General features: G+C 55.7%; 2 protein-coding genes across 2 annotated transcripts; both read left to right on the top strand.

Annotated features, from left to right (window-relative positions):
* Nucleotides 1-39: 39 nt before the first annotated feature.
* Nucleotides 40-9,540, top strand: LOC133278165 (coiled-coil domain-containing protein 183-like). Its single transcript, XM_061470689.1, has 16 exons — nucleotides 40-144; nucleotides 519-680; nucleotides 804-908; nucleotides 1,088-1,210; nucleotides 1,596-1,724; nucleotides 1,865-1,925; nucleotides 2,006-2,106; nucleotides 2,393-2,622; nucleotides 2,944-3,103; nucleotides 3,244-3,363; nucleotides 3,612-3,708; nucleotides 4,144-4,249; nucleotides 4,969-5,027; nucleotides 9,119-9,256; nucleotides 9,358-9,479; nucleotides 9,535-9,540. The coding sequence occupies exons 1-16, from the start codon at nucleotides 40-42 to the stop codon at nucleotides 9,538-9,540; spliced, it is 1,824 nt and encodes a 607-aa protein (XP_061326673.1).
* A 75-nt stretch (nucleotides 9,541-9,615) lies between these two features.
* On the top strand, nucleotides 9,616-19,116 carry LOC133278164 (coiled-coil domain-containing protein 183-like). The gene is made up of 16 exons (XM_061470688.1): nucleotides 9,616-9,720; nucleotides 10,095-10,256; nucleotides 10,380-10,484; nucleotides 10,664-10,786; nucleotides 11,172-11,300; nucleotides 11,441-11,501; nucleotides 11,582-11,682; nucleotides 11,969-12,198; nucleotides 12,520-12,679; nucleotides 12,820-12,939; nucleotides 13,188-13,284; nucleotides 13,720-13,825; nucleotides 14,545-14,603; nucleotides 18,695-18,832; nucleotides 18,934-19,055; nucleotides 19,111-19,116. Exons 1-16 carry the CDS (start codon nucleotides 9,616-9,618, stop codon nucleotides 19,114-19,116), a joined length of 1,824 nt encoding a protein of 607 aa, XP_061326672.1.
* Nucleotides 19,117-19,189: the final 73 nt, after the last annotated feature.

Raw genomic sequence — 19,189 nt, 5'->3', positions numbered from 1 at the left:
GGGCAGCAGGAGGCTGGGACCATCCCCAGGCTGGCAGTGATGTGTTCTCTGCCCTTCTTCTGCCCACAGCATGAGCTCACCATCGCTGAGGCTTGCGGAGCGGAGCAGCCCTTGGGCATTGCTTTGGCCAGTAAGCCGTTGGAGGTAATAGCAGAGTCCAGCGGGGCCAGGCTGCTGGCAGTGGGCTGGGGTTCAGGGGATGCTCAGAAGGAGCGGTTGGAGGGAACAGGCAGCTGGTGCCAGCACCAGGACAGCCCCGCAGGGCTGGTGCAGTGAGACACGGGGCGTCCATGAGCGGTCCCGTGGGACCCTTTGCACTGCAGGACCCATCAGTGTCCTCCCCTAGCTCCCTGAGCAGGTCCTTTGCCCCAGCAGAGCTCCTGTCCCGCCAAGGGAGCGAGCAGGTCCCAGCATCCCCAGCTCTACCTTGGCAATGAGTTTTGCAGGCAGGACCCCTTCTCCCGTGGGCGCCCAGCGAGCCCTGCCTCCAGCCTGGCAAATGCTCACATCCCATGCAGGTGGCCCGGGAGAAGCTCCGGGCTGAAGTCTGTCGCCAGGTGAACACATGCAACATGCTGCTGTACCAGGTGGAGCAGCGGAGCCGGGCCAAGGAGCGGCTGCAGAGGCGGCTGCAGCAGCTGCAGGATGTCCAGAGGGCCGAAAAGCAGCAGCAGGCACAGGTGCCAGGGCCCCTCCCTGGGGTGGCAGCACCCGTGGGGGGTTTCAGTCAACCCTGCCCCCCTGGGTGGGCACTGGTCTCAGTAGATGGGCTCACCCCTTGTCTCCAACCTTCTCTGCCCTAGGTGGTTCGTACCCTGGAGAGCAACATAGAGAAGATGCAAACAAAAGTCCGCGCTGGGCAGAAGGTGACTGCCCTGTACGTGGCGGTGCGGGATGCCCTGAGGAAGGTGAGCTCATCCTCACCGTGCCGTTGTCTCACCCGCTCCCCCTGCAAAGGCACTGAAGGGCCCAAGGGGCTGTGCTGGTGGGACACCCTCCTGCAGGAGGTCCTCCTGCTCCCCTCCACCTTCTGTCCCAGCACAGGGCACCCCTGGGACTCAGTGGGCTCTGGCTCCCCGTGTCCCAGGAGCTGGCCCACCTGCCTCTGCACCTGGACCTCCTGAGTGAGACGGCCGAGCTGCAGCATAGGGAGGTGGAGGACATGGAGCTCATGGCCTCGCGTGGGCTCAGAGCTGCTCGTGGAGCCGAGGTGAGACCATCGTCCAGGGCACCTCAGGGTGCTTTCCTGCCCTCCAGAGCCCACACATGGCACCAGACGGCCGTGCTGCTGAGTCTTCCTTCCTTCAAGAAAAAGCAAGACTGAGCTTGGCTTCCCCGCAGCACCCAGATGCCTCCATAGCTCCTCCTGTGTCTGGCTCTTGGGCCGGGCTGCCCTGAGCTGGGGACAGCTGCCTGAAGCCCTGGCCACGGGGAAGGTGGCATTCTCCATTCTCTAGCTGGCCTTGCTCACTTTCCTTCCCAGGCTGTTTACAGGGGGTAGGGGGTGGCATTTTTGATGCTGGCCATGCCAGGCTTAGAAGCTCACAGAGGTCCGCTGGAGCTTTGGGAGCCACTTCTCTTCTGCTCTGCTCCAGGAGCGCATGGTCAGGACGAAAACCCAGGTCCTTGCAGAGAGGGAGCTCAGGCTCCGCACCCAGGCTGCTCAGAAAGAGCCCAGAGACGGAGGCTGGCTCAAGGAAGCAAAAGAAAGGGCTCTGAAAACGGTGAGCTGGGGGACCCCGGCACATTCAGGGTTGCCGGCATAGGGCGGGCATCAGTGCCCAGCCTGCCATGGGTGAGGGGCTGCAGGGCCAGCTCCCCCAGGGTGCCAGCAGCTCAGGGGTGACGATGAACATCCTTGCAGCAAGCCAAGCATGACCTCAGCAGGGACTTCCTGAGCCTGCCCGCAGAGGACCCAGTGGTGGGTGAGTGCCTGTCAGGGTGCAGGGGGGGGATGCAGGCGCAGCCGCAGGCATCCTTCCCTGCCACAACCTTTCCACCGCAGCTGCCAAACTGGAGGCCACCAAGTACCAGCTGCAGCGGGAGGCCTACGTGAGGGAGAAGATAGAGGAGGCCAAGGATGTGGTGCAGTGCTCCCGCCTCTGGGTGAGGTGAAAAGCCATCTCTGGTAGAAGCTGGGGCTGCTCCAGCCCCAGGGAGCTGAGCCTTGTCTGCTCACCTTGTTCCATGGCAGGGTTATCTGCTCTCCTCTGTCCCCAGAGCCCCCCAGGGCCCCTCTTGTACAGGCAGGGCTGGAACTGCTTTGCTCCACGCCATGAACTTGCAGTGCTTCCTGTGGTTCCTGGTGCAGAAACCTCCCCAGGAGCACGGCCCAGATCCTGTACCCTGCAGGAGTGCCCTGGGCTGAGTCCCTGTGCTCTCCCCCGGCCAGGACATCCCCATCAGGCTCCAGGCACAGCAGAAGTCCCTGCTGGAAATGGAGCAGTACCTCACAAGGTGCAAGGAGAAGAAGCAGGAGCTGGAGAAGGCAGTGAAGGAGCTGGAGATGCAGCGCGATGAGCTGAAGTTTCGCCGGCCCCCAGACACAAGCAGGTGCTGCTGGCCTCCGGACACTCATGCCAAAGGGGCCGGCACCCTTAGGGGCAGGGGGACACGTGCATGGCAGGTGTCCCAAGAGGGCAGCCCTTCCTTTGTCACCCTGCGGCTGCCCACCCCTCCCGCACTGGGAGGCTTTCTGAGCAGAGTGCTGCCCCAGCTCTGGTGCTGGCAGAGCACGCAAAGCTCCTGCGCTGGCAGCAGGAGGAGCCTTGCTCCTTGCCTGGCATGGGAAGTGGGAGCAGCAGCAGCGTGGGGTTGAGTTGCAGGCAGCATCTCTGCCCTGCGCTTGGGGGCAGGGGAGAAGCTGGGCAGCAGCTTTTGCAACAGCTTTGGGGTGTCTGCACCCCTGTGCCGTTGTATGGATGTGACCGTGGTTGGCTCCAGGGGGCTGGTGGAGGAGCTGAGGACGAGGCTGCAGCGGGAAGAGGCTCGGCTGGAACAGGGGCGAGCCCAGCTGCTGAGGAGCCAGGAGACGCTGCTGGACTTTGAAAACGCACTTGACAACCTCTTCGTCCGGCTGCGGGGCATCACCGTGCCTGGCCAGGTACCCGCCCAACGCTGGGCTGAGCAGAGCCCAGGCTCTGCTTGGTGCTGCAACGGCACCGTGTGGTGACACTTGGTGCAGCGACCATCACCCCAAGGGGCTCGTTCTCCCCACCAAGGCTGTTCCCTCTCTGACTCCAGGAGCATCCTGTCAAGGCCATGGCAGTGGACGAGAAGCTCCGGCAGTGTGAGCAGAAGCTGCAGTACCTGGTGCAGCGGGTGGCTGACCTGCCCCCCTCCAGCCACAGCGAGGATGATGAGGTGCACGGCGGCTCCATCCCTGCTGCGCTCTTTGGGGACCCGCACAGGCTTTCCCGGGTGGCCCGTGCCAAGCCATCCTCCCAGCTGGAGGATGGAGGTGCTCGAGGGAAGAGCCACGGAGCAGCTCAGGCCCAGGTGGCCCCGGGCTCTGTGGGGTGTTCCCTACCAGGGGCACATGGAGCTTGGGCACCCCTTTGCTTGTAACACCCGCCTCCCCTTCAGCTATGAACACAGCCTCTCTTTCACAGACTTTTGTGAAGGTCAGGCAGCTGCTGGAGGAAACCCTCATGGCCGATCCACGGAACCGGAAGGTTTCCTTGGAGGACACGGGCGTGGGGCTCCAAGGTAGGAAAGGGGACACATCCCACGGCAACTGCCCCAGCCAGCCCCTGCCTCCTGGCATTTCTGGCTGTCCTTGCCCATCTCCCACTGTCCCAGCAGAGCCCAACCCAGGAGTTGCTGCAGGCGTTGGGGCTGACCACGCTTGGCTCCAGGCCTTTGAGCATAGTGCTGGTTTTCTGTGTGCATGTGGGAGACTGGAGGCAGATGGTGGCTTGGGGAGCGTAGAAGCACCACAGGAGCAAGGGGGGATGCTGTGGTGCAAGCGGGGAGAGCCTCGTCTTCAGAACCACTTGGCTGTGAATCTTCTTCACAGCCAGGGCTTGGCTCTGCCAGTGGCCTCCTCCTACGGGAGCTGCCGGCTCCTCCTGGGGACACAGGCACAGCAGAGGCAGCCCCACAGACCCTCCCCAGCCCGCTCCTCTCCGCTCTCTCCTCCAGACGATTTTGATATCCCTGACAACCACAGTGGCCTTGTCCTCACCAGAGAAGCCATCAAGAAGCAAGGGCTGGACTTGATCGAAAGCAAGAAGAAAAGCAAGAGGAAGTAGCGGTTGCTCCCCGAGACCTGGGGATGCCCCAGAGCACCCGTTGTGCACTTTTGCCTCCTGTTAATAGAGGAGATGTTTTTCATTCCCTCGGATGCGCTTGGTGGGCTTTGTGTGACTGCAGGTGTGGGGATTCTATTGCCAAAACGTAGCACAAGCTGTGGTTTTGAAAGGAAGCTCCAGAAGGAGCATGATGTGCCAGTGACCACGTGGAATGGAGCGTCCCAGAACCAAGAGCCCAACAGGTACTTTCTTCTGCAATCACACTGCAGAAGACAACCCACCCATCTCCTGCCCCTGTCCTGTTCTCATGTGCTTACCGCAGCCAGGGGGGTGAGCTGAACTTCTAGGAACTACATCATAGATAGCCTGCATAGAAGAGCCAAAATTAAAACACCCAATGCCTCCTCCCACAACAGTGTGCCAGGACAAAAAGCTCTTGCTGGGCATCACCTACACATGGTGAGCACCAGATAAGCCCCACCGACGCGCCAACCTGCCCTTTCTTAGCCACCCAAAACTCCATCCCTCCACATGGAAGGGAACCAAGGAAAAGCTAGGGTGGAATGTGGGCATTGGCAGCAGCAGAATGGGAGGAAGCCCTGGGGTGGTGAGGCAGCAGGAGGCCTGTGCGAGAGGACCGCCGCTCCCCGGGGCTGAGGGACTGAGGAGCAGTGGGTCTGGACCCCAGCTGGGCACACTGTCCCCCCCACCACAGTGGGGCGGTCATTGGCATCCATGAGGAATGGCTCAGGGAGATCCGAGAGGAGCCCAGATGTAAGCGGCGAGGAGAAGCAGACAGGCCAACCCAATACGGGTGATAAGCAACTTCTAGTTTATTTGTGACGCAGTTCACACATATATAGGAGTGGTATTCAGCCACTCCTTCTTGGCATAACAGTATTGGTTAGCCCCCACAGCTTCCTCCACATTCTCCTCCCAGGTCCGGTCTCCGGCCACCTGTGGGGGCCACCCCCTGCCTTGCTTGCACAGTCCTCCAGAACTCTATGGTCCTGCTCTTAAGAGTCATTCTGCAACAATTCCCCCCTTTTTCTTTGTGCAAGCAAGGCATTATGGGTTATTCTGTTCACCTGTTTTATCACACAACTATAAACAAGCCTAATAGCTACGATGATTAACCTAACAAGGATACATAAGTGCAATACTTTTAAACAGTGTTTGACTCAACCTGTAATGCCCCGTGAAGACAACCATCTAGTTATTCTTAGGATATTGCTCATTTCCTATTGCTGGGTAAGCTGAGCCAGGGTTCTCAGCTGTGCGTACATCGAATTAGCATAATCAGAGACTCATACAACACATTCCATCAAACTCTTCACATCCATGTCCCTGTTCCAACAACAAAAGGTTCTGCAGTGTTGCATGTCTTACAGAGTCAACATTAAAACAAATCAGGAATTGCCTTCGATGTAGAATTGTCTGCTTAGCAACTCAGCAACCCAGTCTGCTTAGTTGAGCTGAAGCACTTACAGTGATTTGGCATATTATGATTGGATCCATGTTTTGAAGACCCTCAGTGACTAACATATAATCGGTTAAACACAGGTGTGAGAACTCAACCCTGAAAGCTTGCCAACAGTCCACAGTTCTCATTAGCTTGGTGAATTCCAGCCTCTTATCTTGCTTGCTTAAGCTTCCTCGGGCCTCCCACGGCCCCGCGGTATCTTTCAGGACCATTCAAAGTTTATGTACCAATTACCCATTCTCCTGTGAGAACACTGTCTCCACATCTTCCCCCTTTTGTTTTCTCCAGTAACGAGTCGCTACTACAGCAAGGCATACATAAATTTACATTAGCAGAGTAACTATTACAGGGTGCAGCAGCATGTCGAAGATGCTGATGGCAGTGAAGGACTAGCCAAAGAAATTTCTTACCAGTGGAATTCTCCCCCCCCTTAATTTGTTCCATCACCTCCTTTATAACACTACCATTGTATTAAAATTTTTCTAGCTTTTGCCTTAGCATTTTCTAGCAGCTACTGCAAATTTCCATACTCTAACATCTCTTTTACAAGTGACAAATCTATACAATACAAGGTGCAGTTTCTTATTAGCAACTAGCTAGTAAATACAGGTGGTTTTATACACAAAATCACAACCTCTAATAATAACTACTTTACAAGCACACATATTCAGGATGTTACTTTTCAGTTGCCCCCAAGTGATGTTTTGCAGTCATTCGTTTTTCTCTTCCTCTATCTCAGTCTGCTTGGGGTATTCACGGTCAGCTCCTGTAGCTGAGGCATCAGGTTTATCCATTCGTCTGTCCAGCTCATGGCAAGGCTTGACAAACTTTGCAGGCAGTCACCATGGACCTGTAGGCAGGAGGACACAAATATACCCCCTCCCCCAGGTTATCAGTTCTTCAGTTCTTGAGAAGTAGACAGGTTAGACAGGTTAAGTGCAGCATCATTACTCTCTCTCTCTCTCCCCCTCTTTTCTTTTCTTTTTTTTTTTTTTTTTTAGTCCCTGCAAAAGCCATCATTACTCCCACTACAGTCCCACGTACAGAACGTGGCACAAGGACCCTGTGGAGACTAACAGCAAACCAGCTCCGAGAAGGAGAAGCATCATTGCAGTGAGAGGTGGCAGGCTCAACCTTAGCGGGGGTCCCCGCAGAGGCTCCGCCTCCCCCACATCGTATGAGGCTTGGGCTTTTATACCGACCAAAATGCACACTCGTTCCGACACAGGTGGCCAGCCTGTGCTGGAACAAGTGGCTAGCAGTATCTACAGAGGTCTCCAAGGGTTGATAGAAACCTGGACATACTTATATTTACCAACTTCTAGTACATGAGTATCACAGAGAAACTGTATGGGCTCTCCCTGTCAATTGCAAGAAAAAATCATAACATATACAGCTTGAGTATAAGAGGATTTTAACGCATACGTGGTCACCGTTTGTCAGGCCTCCTTAACTATTTTGAGATCAAGAGCTTCCCACTCTTTAGCCCCCTGCTGTGTAGTAAACACAGGATATGCCAAGATGCCCATTGCAGAAAATTCCCCAGTAATGTTCACCTCTTTGGTTACCCATTGTTACAACAGAGCGTCTCCAGGGCCAGTAAGTCTGAGCAGACCGACCCGGGAGATGAAGAGTCAGGGTCTGGAAGCAGAGGATATAAATCTGGCTCGGATTCAGGGGATTCGGGGGCTGATCCTGCGCCGAACTCGGGGTCTCCGTTGCTCGCAGCTGTGTCTTTCTTATCAGATGTCTCTCGTTCGGTATGTGGCCATCTGCAGACCTGGCTCCTCCGTGACTGAGTTAAAAATCTTTTCACTCTGGGGCATAGTGGGCTGGAGAGGCTCGCGGTTCCTTTAAATCTCCCGCTCGCGCATGATCCCTATTTTCTACTGCGTGCTTCAAAATGGCGCCGCAATCGGTCCGGCGCCGAGGCACCGCCCTCTTTCTTTCGGATTCCTCGACTTTTATCATGCGTGTACCTTCTAATATACTTTCTCTGTCCTTTTCAAAGTCCCTGCTTTCGGAACTGGGGTGGTGGGGGAGCAGGGGGTTACACCTCCTCCGCGGCACCTTCTGATGGAGGGGGAGAAAAGGGGGGGGGGAAACCCTGTGCTCCCGCGAGTTGGGGTGGGGGGGAACGAGTTGTAATCTTCCCCCGGTTTCAGCCGACCGGGGACGTCTGTTCCTAGTTTCTCCGTTGCTACCGCAGCAGTTTTCTTTTCTGCCTTGTATCTTTTTATACAGTTCATTACTTCCCTCCGTGGTTTACCGAGTTTCTTTGCCTTTTTATAATCATTAAGCACTGAGTCAAATAGTTCATCACCAAACTTTTGCCACTCACTCTCCTCAAATATTGTATTAGGATCTGCAAAAAAAATCTCTTAGCCTTCCCTACAGCCACTAGACCTGCTAGCTGCTTTAGAGTCTCAGGCTCAATTCCCCGCTTTTCTAAAAAGCACTGTAAAAAGTTAAGGGCTCAGTTCCCCGCTGCCGTTGTCGAAGCCGAGTTTTGCTGAGGGACAGTGAAACGGAGATTCATGAACCACTTTATCCGATTTAAAATGCTTTCTCTTGCCCCCAATGTAATCTACGTGTTTAAATTTTGCCTCGGAAAGGTTAGGGGCGTAATTCCTGTATTTGGCACGTGGACGTGGCCTCCGTGTGGAGATCTCTACATGCATGGCCAGACTGGGGAGATTCCTTGGGTGTACAAACCCTTCCCTGCTTGTCTTTCAAGCGACCACTTCTTCATGCAGGCTTGATGAAGCACTAGAGATAATCGTGTCGGAATTTAGCTTGTCACTGGCTATTAGCGCTAACATGCCATTTATAAATCTGCAAAGGAGATGCTGAGTAAGAGCCTCAGAGGGTATTTCTTAACCCCCTTAGCACAACAGGATGGCTGTAGGTAAAAGACCCCGCATTACAGAAGCTTGATCTCGGCTGAAGTACAAGCTTAGTGCTGGGAAGGCCATTTCCTCCAAAGTCTTTTTCTGCAGCTCTCTGGTAGTGGGATCTTGATGGTATTGACCAACAAACAAGTGTACGTGCTTGCATTTCGTGTCCCGTTTGTAGGTGAGCAAGAGCATACGGTGAGCATCCGAATAAATAATCAGTATTGAGAGCTGGTTGGTTCTTGCCCGTGTCAACAGGAGCGTAACTCCCTGCGCGGCTGTTTCCTGACCAATGAGCTGACCTTTCCAAAGGGACATGTCCAGGCAGCAAGAGGCTGCTCTTGCTCCGTTGCTGTGGTTACGGCCCGGCAACAGTTCCCAGGGCGTAGGGAGCTCAGCTCCATGTTGTGGTTACAGCCCTGCGACAATTATGAGGACGTAGGTTGCTCAGCTCCGTTGGCTTGGCCACAGCTCTGTGACCCTTGCAGCGGGCAGTAGAACTGCAGTGGCTGCTGCGTACACAGCGGGGCTGGAGAGCCGAGGCAGGAGCAGCGGCATCATGCTGGGCCAGAAGACGAACCTCAGCAAGCGCATCCGTGAGATGCGTGCCAGCATAGCCTTGCAAGGTGCTGCCCCGTTGGCTTTGCGTTATGGGCTGGGCCAAGTAGGGGGCTTTTGGTCCCCGCATCATCCTGCATGGTACCAACAGCTCCTCAATGTCCTGCAGGGCAAGCAAGGAACTTGTACAGCAAGCCACAGGAAGAGAAGTTCACGCAGAACGTGGAGCGGCTGCCCCAGCTGCGAGAGGCGGTGCAGGAGGATATCTATGTCCTGGGCCTTGCCCGCAAGGTACCGGCAGGTCCCATTTGCTGCCTCCGTGACTGTGACTCTGCTGGACGTGCAGAGCTAGCTTCTCCACTGGTCCTGTCCAGGAGCAGGGAGTGCAGGGCAGCAGGAGGCTGGGACCATCCCCAGGCTGGCAGTGATGTGTTCTCTGCCCTTCTTCTGCCCACAGCATGAGCTCACCATCGCTGAGGCTTGCGGAGCGGAGCAGCCCTTGGGCATTGCTTTGGCCAGTAAGCCGTTGGAGGTAATAGCAGAGTCCAGCGGGGCCAGGCTGCTGGCAGTGGGCTGGGGTTCAGGGGATGCTCAGAAGGAGCGGTTGGAGGGAACAGGCAGCTGGTGCCAGCACCAGGACAGCCCCGCAGGGCTGGTGCAGTGAGACACGGGGCGTCCATGAGCGGTCCCGTGGGACCCTTTGCACTGCAGGACCCATCAGTGTCCTCCCCTAGCTCCCTGAGCAGGTCCTTTGCCCCAGCAGAGTTCCTGTCCCGCCAAGGGAGCGAGCAGGTCCCAGCATCCCCAGCTCTACCTTGGCAATGAGTTTTGCAGGCAGGACCCCTTCTCCCGTGGGCGCCCAGCGAGCCCTGCCTCCAGCCTGGCAAATGCTCACATCCCATGCAGGTGGCCCAGGAGAAGCTCCGGGCTGAAGTCTGTCGCCAGGTGAACACATGCAACATGCTGCTGTACCAGGTGGAGCAGCGGAGCCGGGCCAAGGAGCGGCTGCAGAGGCGGCTGCAGCAGCTGCAGGATGTCCAGAGGGCCGAAAAGCAGCAGCAGGCACAGGTGCCAGGGCCCCTCCCTGGGGTGGCAGCACCCGTGGGGGGTTTCAGTCAACCCTGCCCCCCTGGGTGGGCACTGGTCTCAGTAGATGGGCTCACCCCTTGTCTCCAACCTTCTCTGCCCTAGGTGGTTCGTACCCTGGAGGGCAACATAGAGAAGATGCAAACAAAAGTCCGCGCTGGGCAGAAGGTGACTGCCCTGTACGTGGCGGTGCGGGATGCCCTGAGGAAGGTGAGCTCATCCTCACCGTGCCGTTGTCTCACCCGCTCCCCCTGCAAAGGCACTGAAGGGCCCAAGGGGCTGTGCTGGTGGGACACCCTCCTGCAGGAGGTCCTCCTGCTCCCCTCCACCTTCTGTCCCAGCACAGGGCACCCCTGGGACTCAGTGGGCTCTGGCTCCCCGTGTCCCAGGAGCTGGCCCACCTGCCTCTGCACCTGGACCTCCTGAGTGAGACGGCCGAGCTGCAGCATAGGGAGGTGGAGGACATGGAGCTCATGGCCTCGCGTGGGCTCAGAGCTGCTCGTGGAGCCGAGGTGAGACCATCGTCCAGGGCACCTCAGGGTGCTTTCCTGCCCTCCAGAGCCCACACATGGCACCAGACGGCCGTGCTGCTGAGTCTTCCTTCCTTCAAGAAAAAGCAAGACTGAGCTTGGCTTCCCCGCAGCACCCAGATGCCTCCATAGCTCCTCCTGTGTCTGGCACTTGGGCCGGGCTGCCCTGAGCTGGGGACAGCTGCCTGAAGCCCTGGCCACGGGGAAGGTGGCGTTCTCCATTCTCTAGCTGGCCTTGCTCACTTTCCTTCCCAGGCTGTTTACAGGGGGTAGGGGGTGGCATTTTTGATGCTGGCCATGCCAGGCTTAGAAGCTCACAGAGGTCCGCTGGAGCTTTGGGAGCCACTTCTCTTCTGCTCTGCTCCAGGAGCGCATGGTCAGGACGAAAACCCAGGTCCTTGCAGAGAGGGAGCTCAGGCTCCGCACCCAGGCTGCTCAGAAAGAGCCCAGAGACGGAGGCTGGCTCAAGGAAGCAAAAGAAAGGGCTCTGAAAACGGTGAGCTGGGGGACCCCGGCACATTCAGGGTTGCCGGCATAGGGCGGGCATCAGTGCCCAGCCTGCCATGGGTGAGGGGCTGCAGGGCCAGCTCCCCCAGGGTGCCAGCAGCTCAGGGGTGACGATGAACATCCTTGCAGCAAGCCAAGCATGACCTCAGCAGGGACTTCCTGAGCCTGCCCGCAGAGGACCCAGTGGTGGGTGAGTGCCTGTCAGGGTGCAGGGGGGGGATGCAGGCGCAGCCGCAGGCATCCTTCCCTGCCACAACCTTTCCACCGCAGCTGCCAAACTGGAGGCCACCAAGTACCAGCTGCAGCGGGAGGCCTACGTGAGGGAGAAGATAGAGGAGGCCAAGGATGTGGTGCAGTGCTCCCGCCTCTGGGTGAGGTGAAAAGCCATCTCTGGTAGAAGCTGGGGCTGCTCCAGCCCCAGGGAGCTGAGCCTTGTCTGCTCACCTTGTTCCATGGCAGGGTTATCTGCTCTCCTCTGTCCCCAGAGCCCCCCAGGGCCCCTCTTGTACAGGCAGGGCTGGAACTGCTTTGCTCCACGCCATGAACTTGCAGTGCTTCCTGTGGTTCCTGGTGCAGAAACCTCCCCAGGAGCACGGCCCAGATCCTGTACCCTGCAGGAGTGCCCTGGGCTGAGTCCCTGTGCTCTCCCCCGGCCAGGACATCCCCATCAGGCTCCAGGCACAGCAGAAGTCCCTGCTGGAAATGGAGCAGTACCTCACAAGGTGCAAGGAGAAGAAGCAGGAGCTGGAGAAGGCAGTGAAGGAGCTGGAGATGCAGCGCGATGAGCTGAAGTTTCGCCGGCCCCCAGACACAAGCAGGTGCTGCTGGCCTCCGGACACTCATGCCAAAGGGGCCGGCACCCTTAGGGGCAGGGGGACACGTGCATGGCAGGTGTCCCAAGAGGGCAGCCCTTCCTTTGTCACCCTGCGGCTGCCCACCCCTCCCGCACTGGGAGGCTTTCTGAGCAGAGTGCTGCCCCAGCTCTGGTGCTGGCAGAGCACGCAAAGCTCCTGCGCTGGCAGCAGGAGGAGCCTTGCTCCTTGCCTGGCATGGGAAGTGGGAGCAGCAGCAGCGTGGGGTTGAGTTGCAGGCAGCATCTCTGCCCTGCGCTTGGGGGCAGGGGAGAAGCTGGGCAGCAGCTTTTGCAACAGCTTTGGGGTGTCTGCACCCCTGTGCCGTTGTATGGATGTGACCGTGGTTGGCTCCAGGGGGCTGGTGGAGGAGCTGAGGACGAGGCTGCAGCGGGAAGAGGCTCGGCTGGAACAGGGGCGAGCCCAGCTGCTGAGGAGCCAGGAGACGCTGCTGGACTTTGAAAACGCACTTGACAACCTCTTCGTCCGGCTGCGGGGCATCACCGTGCCTGGCCAGGTACCCGCCCAACGCTGGGCTGAGCAGAGCCCAGGCTCTGCTTGGTGCTGCAACGGCACCGTGTGGTGACACTTGGTGCAGCGACCATCACCCCAAGGGGCTCGTTCTCCCCACCAAGGCTGTTCCCTCTCTGACTCCAGGAGCATCCTGTCAAGGCCATGGCAGTGGACGAGAAGCTCCGGCAGTGTGAGCAGAAGCTGCAGTACCTGGTGCAGCGGGTGGCTGACCTGCCCCCCTCCAGCCACAGCGAGGATGATGAGGTGCACGGCGGCTCCATCCCTGCTGCGCTCTTTGGGGACCCGCACAGGCTTTCCCGGGTGGCCCGTGCCAAGCCATCCTCCCAGCTGGAGGATGGAGGTGCTCGAGGGAAGAGCCACGGAGCAGCTCAGGCCCAGGTGGCCCCGGGCTCTGTGGGGTGTTCCCTACCAGGGGCACATGGAGCTTGGGCACCCCTTTGCTTGTAACACCCGCCTCCCCTTCAGCTATGAACACAGCCTCTCTTTCACAGACTTTTGTGAAGGTCAGGCAGCTGCTGGAGGAAACCCTCATGGCCGATCCACGGAACCGGAAGGTTTCCTTGGAGGACACGGGCGTGGGGCTCCAAGGTAGGAAAGGGGACACATCCCACGGCAACTGCCCCAGCCAGCCCCTGCCTCCTGGCATTTCTGGCTGTCCTTGCCCATCTCCCACTGTCCCAGCAGAGCCCAACCCAGGAGTTGCTGCAGGCGTTGGGGCTGACCGCGCTTGGCTCCAGGCCTTTGAGCATAGTGCTGGTTTTCTGTGTGCATGTGGGAGACTGGAGGCAGATGGTGGCTTGGGGAGCGTAGAAGCACCACAGGAGCAAGGGGGGATGCTGTGGTGCAAGCGGGGAGAGCCTCGTCTTCAGAACCACTTGGCTGTGAATCTTCTTCACAGCCAGGGCTTGGCTCTGCCAGTGGCCTCCTCCTATGGGAGCTGCCGGCTCCTCCTGGGGACACAGGCACAGCAGAGGCAGCCCCACAGACCCTCCCCAGCCCGCTCCTCTCCGCTCTCTCCTCCAGACGATTTTGATATCCCTGACAACCACAGTGGCCTTGTCCTCACCAGAGAAGCCATCAAGAAGCAAGGGCTGGACTTGATCGAAAGCAAGAAGAAAAGCAAGAGGAAGTAGCGGTTGCTCCCCGAGACCTGGGGATGCCCCAGAGCACCCGTTGTGCACTTTTGCCTCCTGTTAATAGAGGAGATGTTTTTCATTCCATCGGATGCGCTTGGTGGGCTTTGTGTGACTGCAGGTGTGGGGATTCTATTGCCAAAACGTAGCACAAGCTGTGGTTTTGAAAGGAAGCTCCAGAAGGAGCATGATGTGCCAGTGACCACGTGGAATGGAGCGTCCCAGAACCAAGAGCCCAACAGGTACTTTCTTCTGCAATCACACTGCAGAAGACAACCCACCCATCTCCTGCCCCTGTCCTGTTCTCATGTGCTTACCGCAGCCAGGGGGGTGAGCTGAACTTCTAGGAACTACATCATAGATAGCCTGCATAGAAGAGCCAAAATTAAAACACCCAATGCCTCCTCCCACAACAGTGTGCCAGGACAAAAAGCTCTTGCTGGGCATCACCTACACATGGTGAGCACCAGATAAGCCCCACCGACACGCCAACCTGCCCTTTCTTAGCCACCCAAAACTCCATCCCTCCACATGGAAGGGAACCAAGGAAAAGCTAGGGTGGAATGTGGGCATTGGCAGCAGCAGAATGGGAGGAAGCCCTGGGGTGGTGAGGCAGCAGGAGGCCTGTGCGAGAGGACCGCCGCTCCCCGGGGCTGAGGGACTGAGGAGCAGTGGGTCTGGACCCCAGCTGGGCACACTGTCCCCCCCACCACAGTGGGGCGGTCATTGGCATCCATGAGGAATGGCTCAGGGAGATCCGAGAGGAGCCCAGATGTAAGCGGCGAGGAGAAGCAGACAGGCCAACCCAATACGGGTGATAAGCAACTTCTAGTTTATTTGTGACGCAGTTCACACATATATAGGAGTGGTATTCAGCCACTCCTTCTTGGCATAACAGTATTGGTTAGCCCCCACAGCTTCCTCCACATTCTCCTCCCAGGTCCGGTCTCCGGCCACCTGTGGGGGCCACCCCCTGCCTTGCTTGCACAGTCCTCCAGAACTCTATGGTCCTGCTCTTAAGAGTCATTCTGCAACAATTCCCCCCTTTTTCTTTGTGCAAGCAAGGCATTATGGGTTATTCTGTTCACCTGTTTTATCACACAACTATAAACAAGCCTAATAGCTACGATGATTAACCTAACAAGGATACATAAGTGCAATACTTTTAAACAGTGTTTGACTCAACCTGTAATGCCCCGTGAAGACAACCATCTAGTTATTCTTAGGATATTGCTCATTTCCTATTGCTGGGTAAGCTGAGCCAGGGTTCTCAGCTGTGCGTACATCGAATTAGCATAATCAGAGACTCATACAACACATTCCATCAAACTCTTCACATCCATGTCCCTGTTCCAACAACAAAAGGTTCTGCAGTGTTGCATGTCTTACAGAGTCAACATTAAAACAAATCAGGAATTGCCTTCGATGTAGAATTGTCTGCTTAGCAACTCAGCAACCCAGTCTGCTTAGTTGAGCTGAAGCACTTACAGTGATTTGGCATATTATGATTGGATCCATGTTTTGAAGACCCTCAGTGACTAACATATAATCGGTTAAACACAGGTGTGAGAACTCAACCCTGAAAGCTTGCCAACAGTCCACAGTTCTCATTAGCTTGGTGAATTCCAGCCTCTTATCTTGCTTGCTTAAGCTTCCTCGGGCCTCCCACGGCCCCGCGGTATCTTTCAGGACCATTCAAAGTTTATGTACCAATTACCCATTCTCCTGTGAGAACACTGTCTCCACATCTTCCCCCTTTTGTTTTCTCCAGTAACGAGTCGCTACTACAGCAAGGCATACATAAATTTACATTAGCAGAGTAACTATTACAGGGTGCAGCAGCATGTCGAAGATGCTGATGGCAGTGAAGGACTAGCCAAAGAAATTTCTTACCAGTGGAATTCTCCCCCCCCTTAATTTGTTCCATCACCTCCTTTATAACACTACCATTGTATTAAAATTTTTCTAGCTTTTGCCTTAGCATTTTCTAGCAGCTACTGCAAATTTCCATACTCTAACATCTCTTTTACAAGTGACAAATCTATACAATACAAGGTGCAGTTTCTTATTAGCAACTAGCTAGTAAATACAGGTGGTTTTATACACAAAATCACAACCTCTAATAATAACTACTTTACAAGCACACATATTCAGGATGTTACTTTTCAGTTGCCCCCAAGTGATGTTTTGCAGTCATTCGTTTTTCTCTTCCTCTATCTCAGTCTGCTTGGGGTATTCACGGTCAGCTCCTGTAGCTGAGGCATCAGGTTTATCCATTCGTCTGTCCAGCTCATGGCAAGGCTTGACAAACTTTGCAGGCAGTCACCATGGACCTGTAGGCAGGAGGACACAAATATACCCCCTCCCCCAGGTTATCAGTTCTTCAGTTCTTGAGAAGTAGACAGGTTAGACAGGTTAAGTGCAGCATCATTACTCTCTCTCTCTCTCCCCCTCTTTTCTTTTCTTTTTTTTTTTTTTTTTTAGTCCCTGCAAAAGCCATCATTACTCCCACTACAGTCCCACGTACAGAACGTGGCACAAGGACCCTGTGGAGACTAACAGCAAACCAGCTCCGAGAAGGAGAAGCATCATTGCAGTGAGAGGTGGCAGGCTCAACCTTAGCGGGGGTCCCCGCAGAGGCTCCGCCTCCCCCACATCGTATGAGGCTTGGGCTTTTATACCGACCAAAATGCACACTCGTTCCGACACAGGTGGCCAGCCTGTGCTGGAACAAGTGGCTAGCAGTATCTACAGAGGTCTCCAAGGGTTGATAGAAACCTGGACATACTTATATTTACCAACTTCTAGTACATGAGTATCACAGAGAAACTGTATGGGCTCTCCCTGTCAATTGCAAGAAAAAATCATAACATATACAGCTTGAGTATAAGAGGATTTTAACGCATACGTGGTCACCGTTTGTCAGGCCTCCTTAACTATTTTGAGATCAAGAGCTTCCCACTCTTTAGCCCCCTGCTGTGTAGTAAACACAGGATATGCCAAGATGCCCATTGCAGAAAATTCCCCAGTAATGTTCACCTCTTTGGTTACCCATTGTTACAACAGAGCGTCTCCAGGGCCAGTAAGTCTGAGCAGACCGACCCGGGAGATGAAGAGTCAGGGTCTGGAAGCAGAGGATATAAATCTGGCTCGGATTCAGGGGATTCGGGGGCTGATCCTGCGCCGAACTCGGGGTCTCCGTTGCTCGCAGCTGTGTCTTTCTTATCAGATGTCTCTCGTTCGGTATGTGGCCATCTGCAGACCTGGCTCCTCCGTGACTGAGTTAAAAATCTTTTCACTCTGGGGCATAGTGGGCTGGAGAGGCTCGCGGTTCCTTTAAATCTCCCGCTCGCGCATGATCCCTATTTTCTACTGCGTGCTTCAAAATGGCGCCGCAATCGGTCCGGCGCCGAGGCACCGCCCTCTTTCTTTCGGATTCCTCGACTTTTATCATGCGTGTACCTTCTAATATACTTTCTCTGTCCTTTTCAAAGTCCCTGCTTTCGGAACTGGGGTGGTGGGGGAGCAGGGGGTTACACCTCCTCCGCGGCACCTTCTGATGGAGGGGGAGAAAAGGGGGGGGGGAAACCCTGTGCTCCCGCGAGTTGGGGTGGGGGGGAACGAGTTGTAATCTTCCCCCGGTTTCAGCCGACCGGGGACGTCTGTTCCTAGTTTCTCCGTTGCTACCGCAGCAGTTTTCTTTTCTGCCTTGTATCTTTTTATACAGTTCATTACTTCCCTCCGTGGTTTACCGAGTTTCTTTGCCTTTTTATAATCATTAAGCACTGAGTCAAATAGTTCATCACCAAACTTTTGCCACTCACTCTCCTCAAATATTGTATTAGGATCTGCAAAAAAAATCTCTTAGCCTTCCCTACAGCCACTAGACCTGCTAGCTGCTTTAGAGTCTCAGGCTCAATTCCCCGCTTTTCTAAAAAGCACTGTAAAAAGTTAAGGGCTCAGTTCCCCGCTGCCGTTGTCGAAGCCGAGTTTTGCTGAGGGACAGTGAAACGGAGATTCATGAACCACTTTATCCGATTTAAAATGCTTTCTCTTGCCCCCAATGTAATCTACGTGTTTAAATTTTGCCTCGGAAAGGTTAGGGGCGTAATTCCTGTATTTGGCACGTGGACGTGGCCTCCGTGTGGAGATCTCTACATGCATGGCCAGACTGGGGAGATTCCTTGGGTGTACAAACCCTTCCCTGCTTGTCTTTCAAGCGACCACTTCTTCATGCAGGCTTGATGAAGCACTAGAGATAATCGTGTCGGAATTTAGCTTGTCACTGGCTATTAGCGCTAACATGCCATTTATAAATCTGCAAAGGAGATGCTGAGTAAGAGCCTCAGAGGGTATTTCTTAACCCCCTTAGCACAACAGGATGGCTGTAGGTAAAAGACCCCGCATTACAGAAGCTTGATCTCGGCTGAAGTACAAGCTTAGTGCTGGGAAGGCCATTTCCTCCAAAGTCTTTTTCTGCAGCTCTCTGGTAGTGGGATCTTGATGGTATTGACCAACAAACAAGTGTACGTGCTTGCATTTCGTGTCCCGTTTGTAGGTGAGCAAGAGCATACGGTGAGCATCCGAATAAATAATCAGTATTGAGAGCTGGTTGGTTCTTGCCCGTGTCAACAGGAGCGTAACTCCCTGCGCGGCTGTTTCCTGACCAATGAGCTGACCTTTCCAAAGGGACATGTCCAGGCAGCAAGAGGCTGCTCTTGCTCCGTTGCTGTGGTTACGGCCCGGCAACAGTTCCCAGGGCGTAGGGAGCTCAGCTCCATGTTGTGGTTACAGCCCTGCGACAATTATGAGGACGTAGGTTGCTCAGCTCCGTTGGCTTGGCCACAGCTCTGTGACCCTTGCAGCGGGCAGTAGAACTGCAGTGGCTGCTGCGTACACAGCGGGGCTGGAGAGCCGAGGCAGGAGCAGCGGCATCATGCTGGGCCAGAAGACGAACCTCAGCAAGCGCATCCGTGAGATGCGTGCCAGCATAGCCTTGCAAGGTGCTGCCCCGTTGGCTTTGCGTTATGGGCTGGGCCAAGTAGGGGGCTTTTGGTCCCCGCATCATCCTGCATGGTACCAACAGCTCCTCAATGTCCTGCAGGGCAAGCAAGGAACTTGTACAGCAAGCCACAGGAAGAGAAGTTCACGCAGAACGTGGAGCGGCTGCCCCAGCTGCGAGAGGCGGTGCAGGAGGATATCTATGTCCTGGGCCTTGCCCGCAAGGTACCGGCAGGTCCCATTTGCTGCCTCCGTGACTGTGACTCTGCTGGACGTGCAGAGCTAGCTTCTCCACTGGTCCTGTCCAGGAGCAGGGAGTGCAGGGCAGCAGGAGGCTGGGACCATCCCCAGGCTGGCAG

The sequence above is a fragment of the Pezoporus flaviventris genome, unplaced genomic scaffold, assembly GCF_033815535.1.
Source record: "Pezoporus flaviventris isolate CSIRO_AGI_PZ_B2104156 unplaced genomic scaffold, CSIRO_AGI_Pfla_v1 ptg000063l, whole genome shotgun sequence".
Taxonomy (NCBI): domain Eukaryota; kingdom Metazoa; phylum Chordata; class Aves; order Psittaciformes; family Psittacidae; genus Pezoporus; species Pezoporus flaviventris.
The sequence above is the reverse complement of the archived record's forward strand: the minus strand, read 5'-3'. Positions and strand labels throughout refer to the sequence as shown.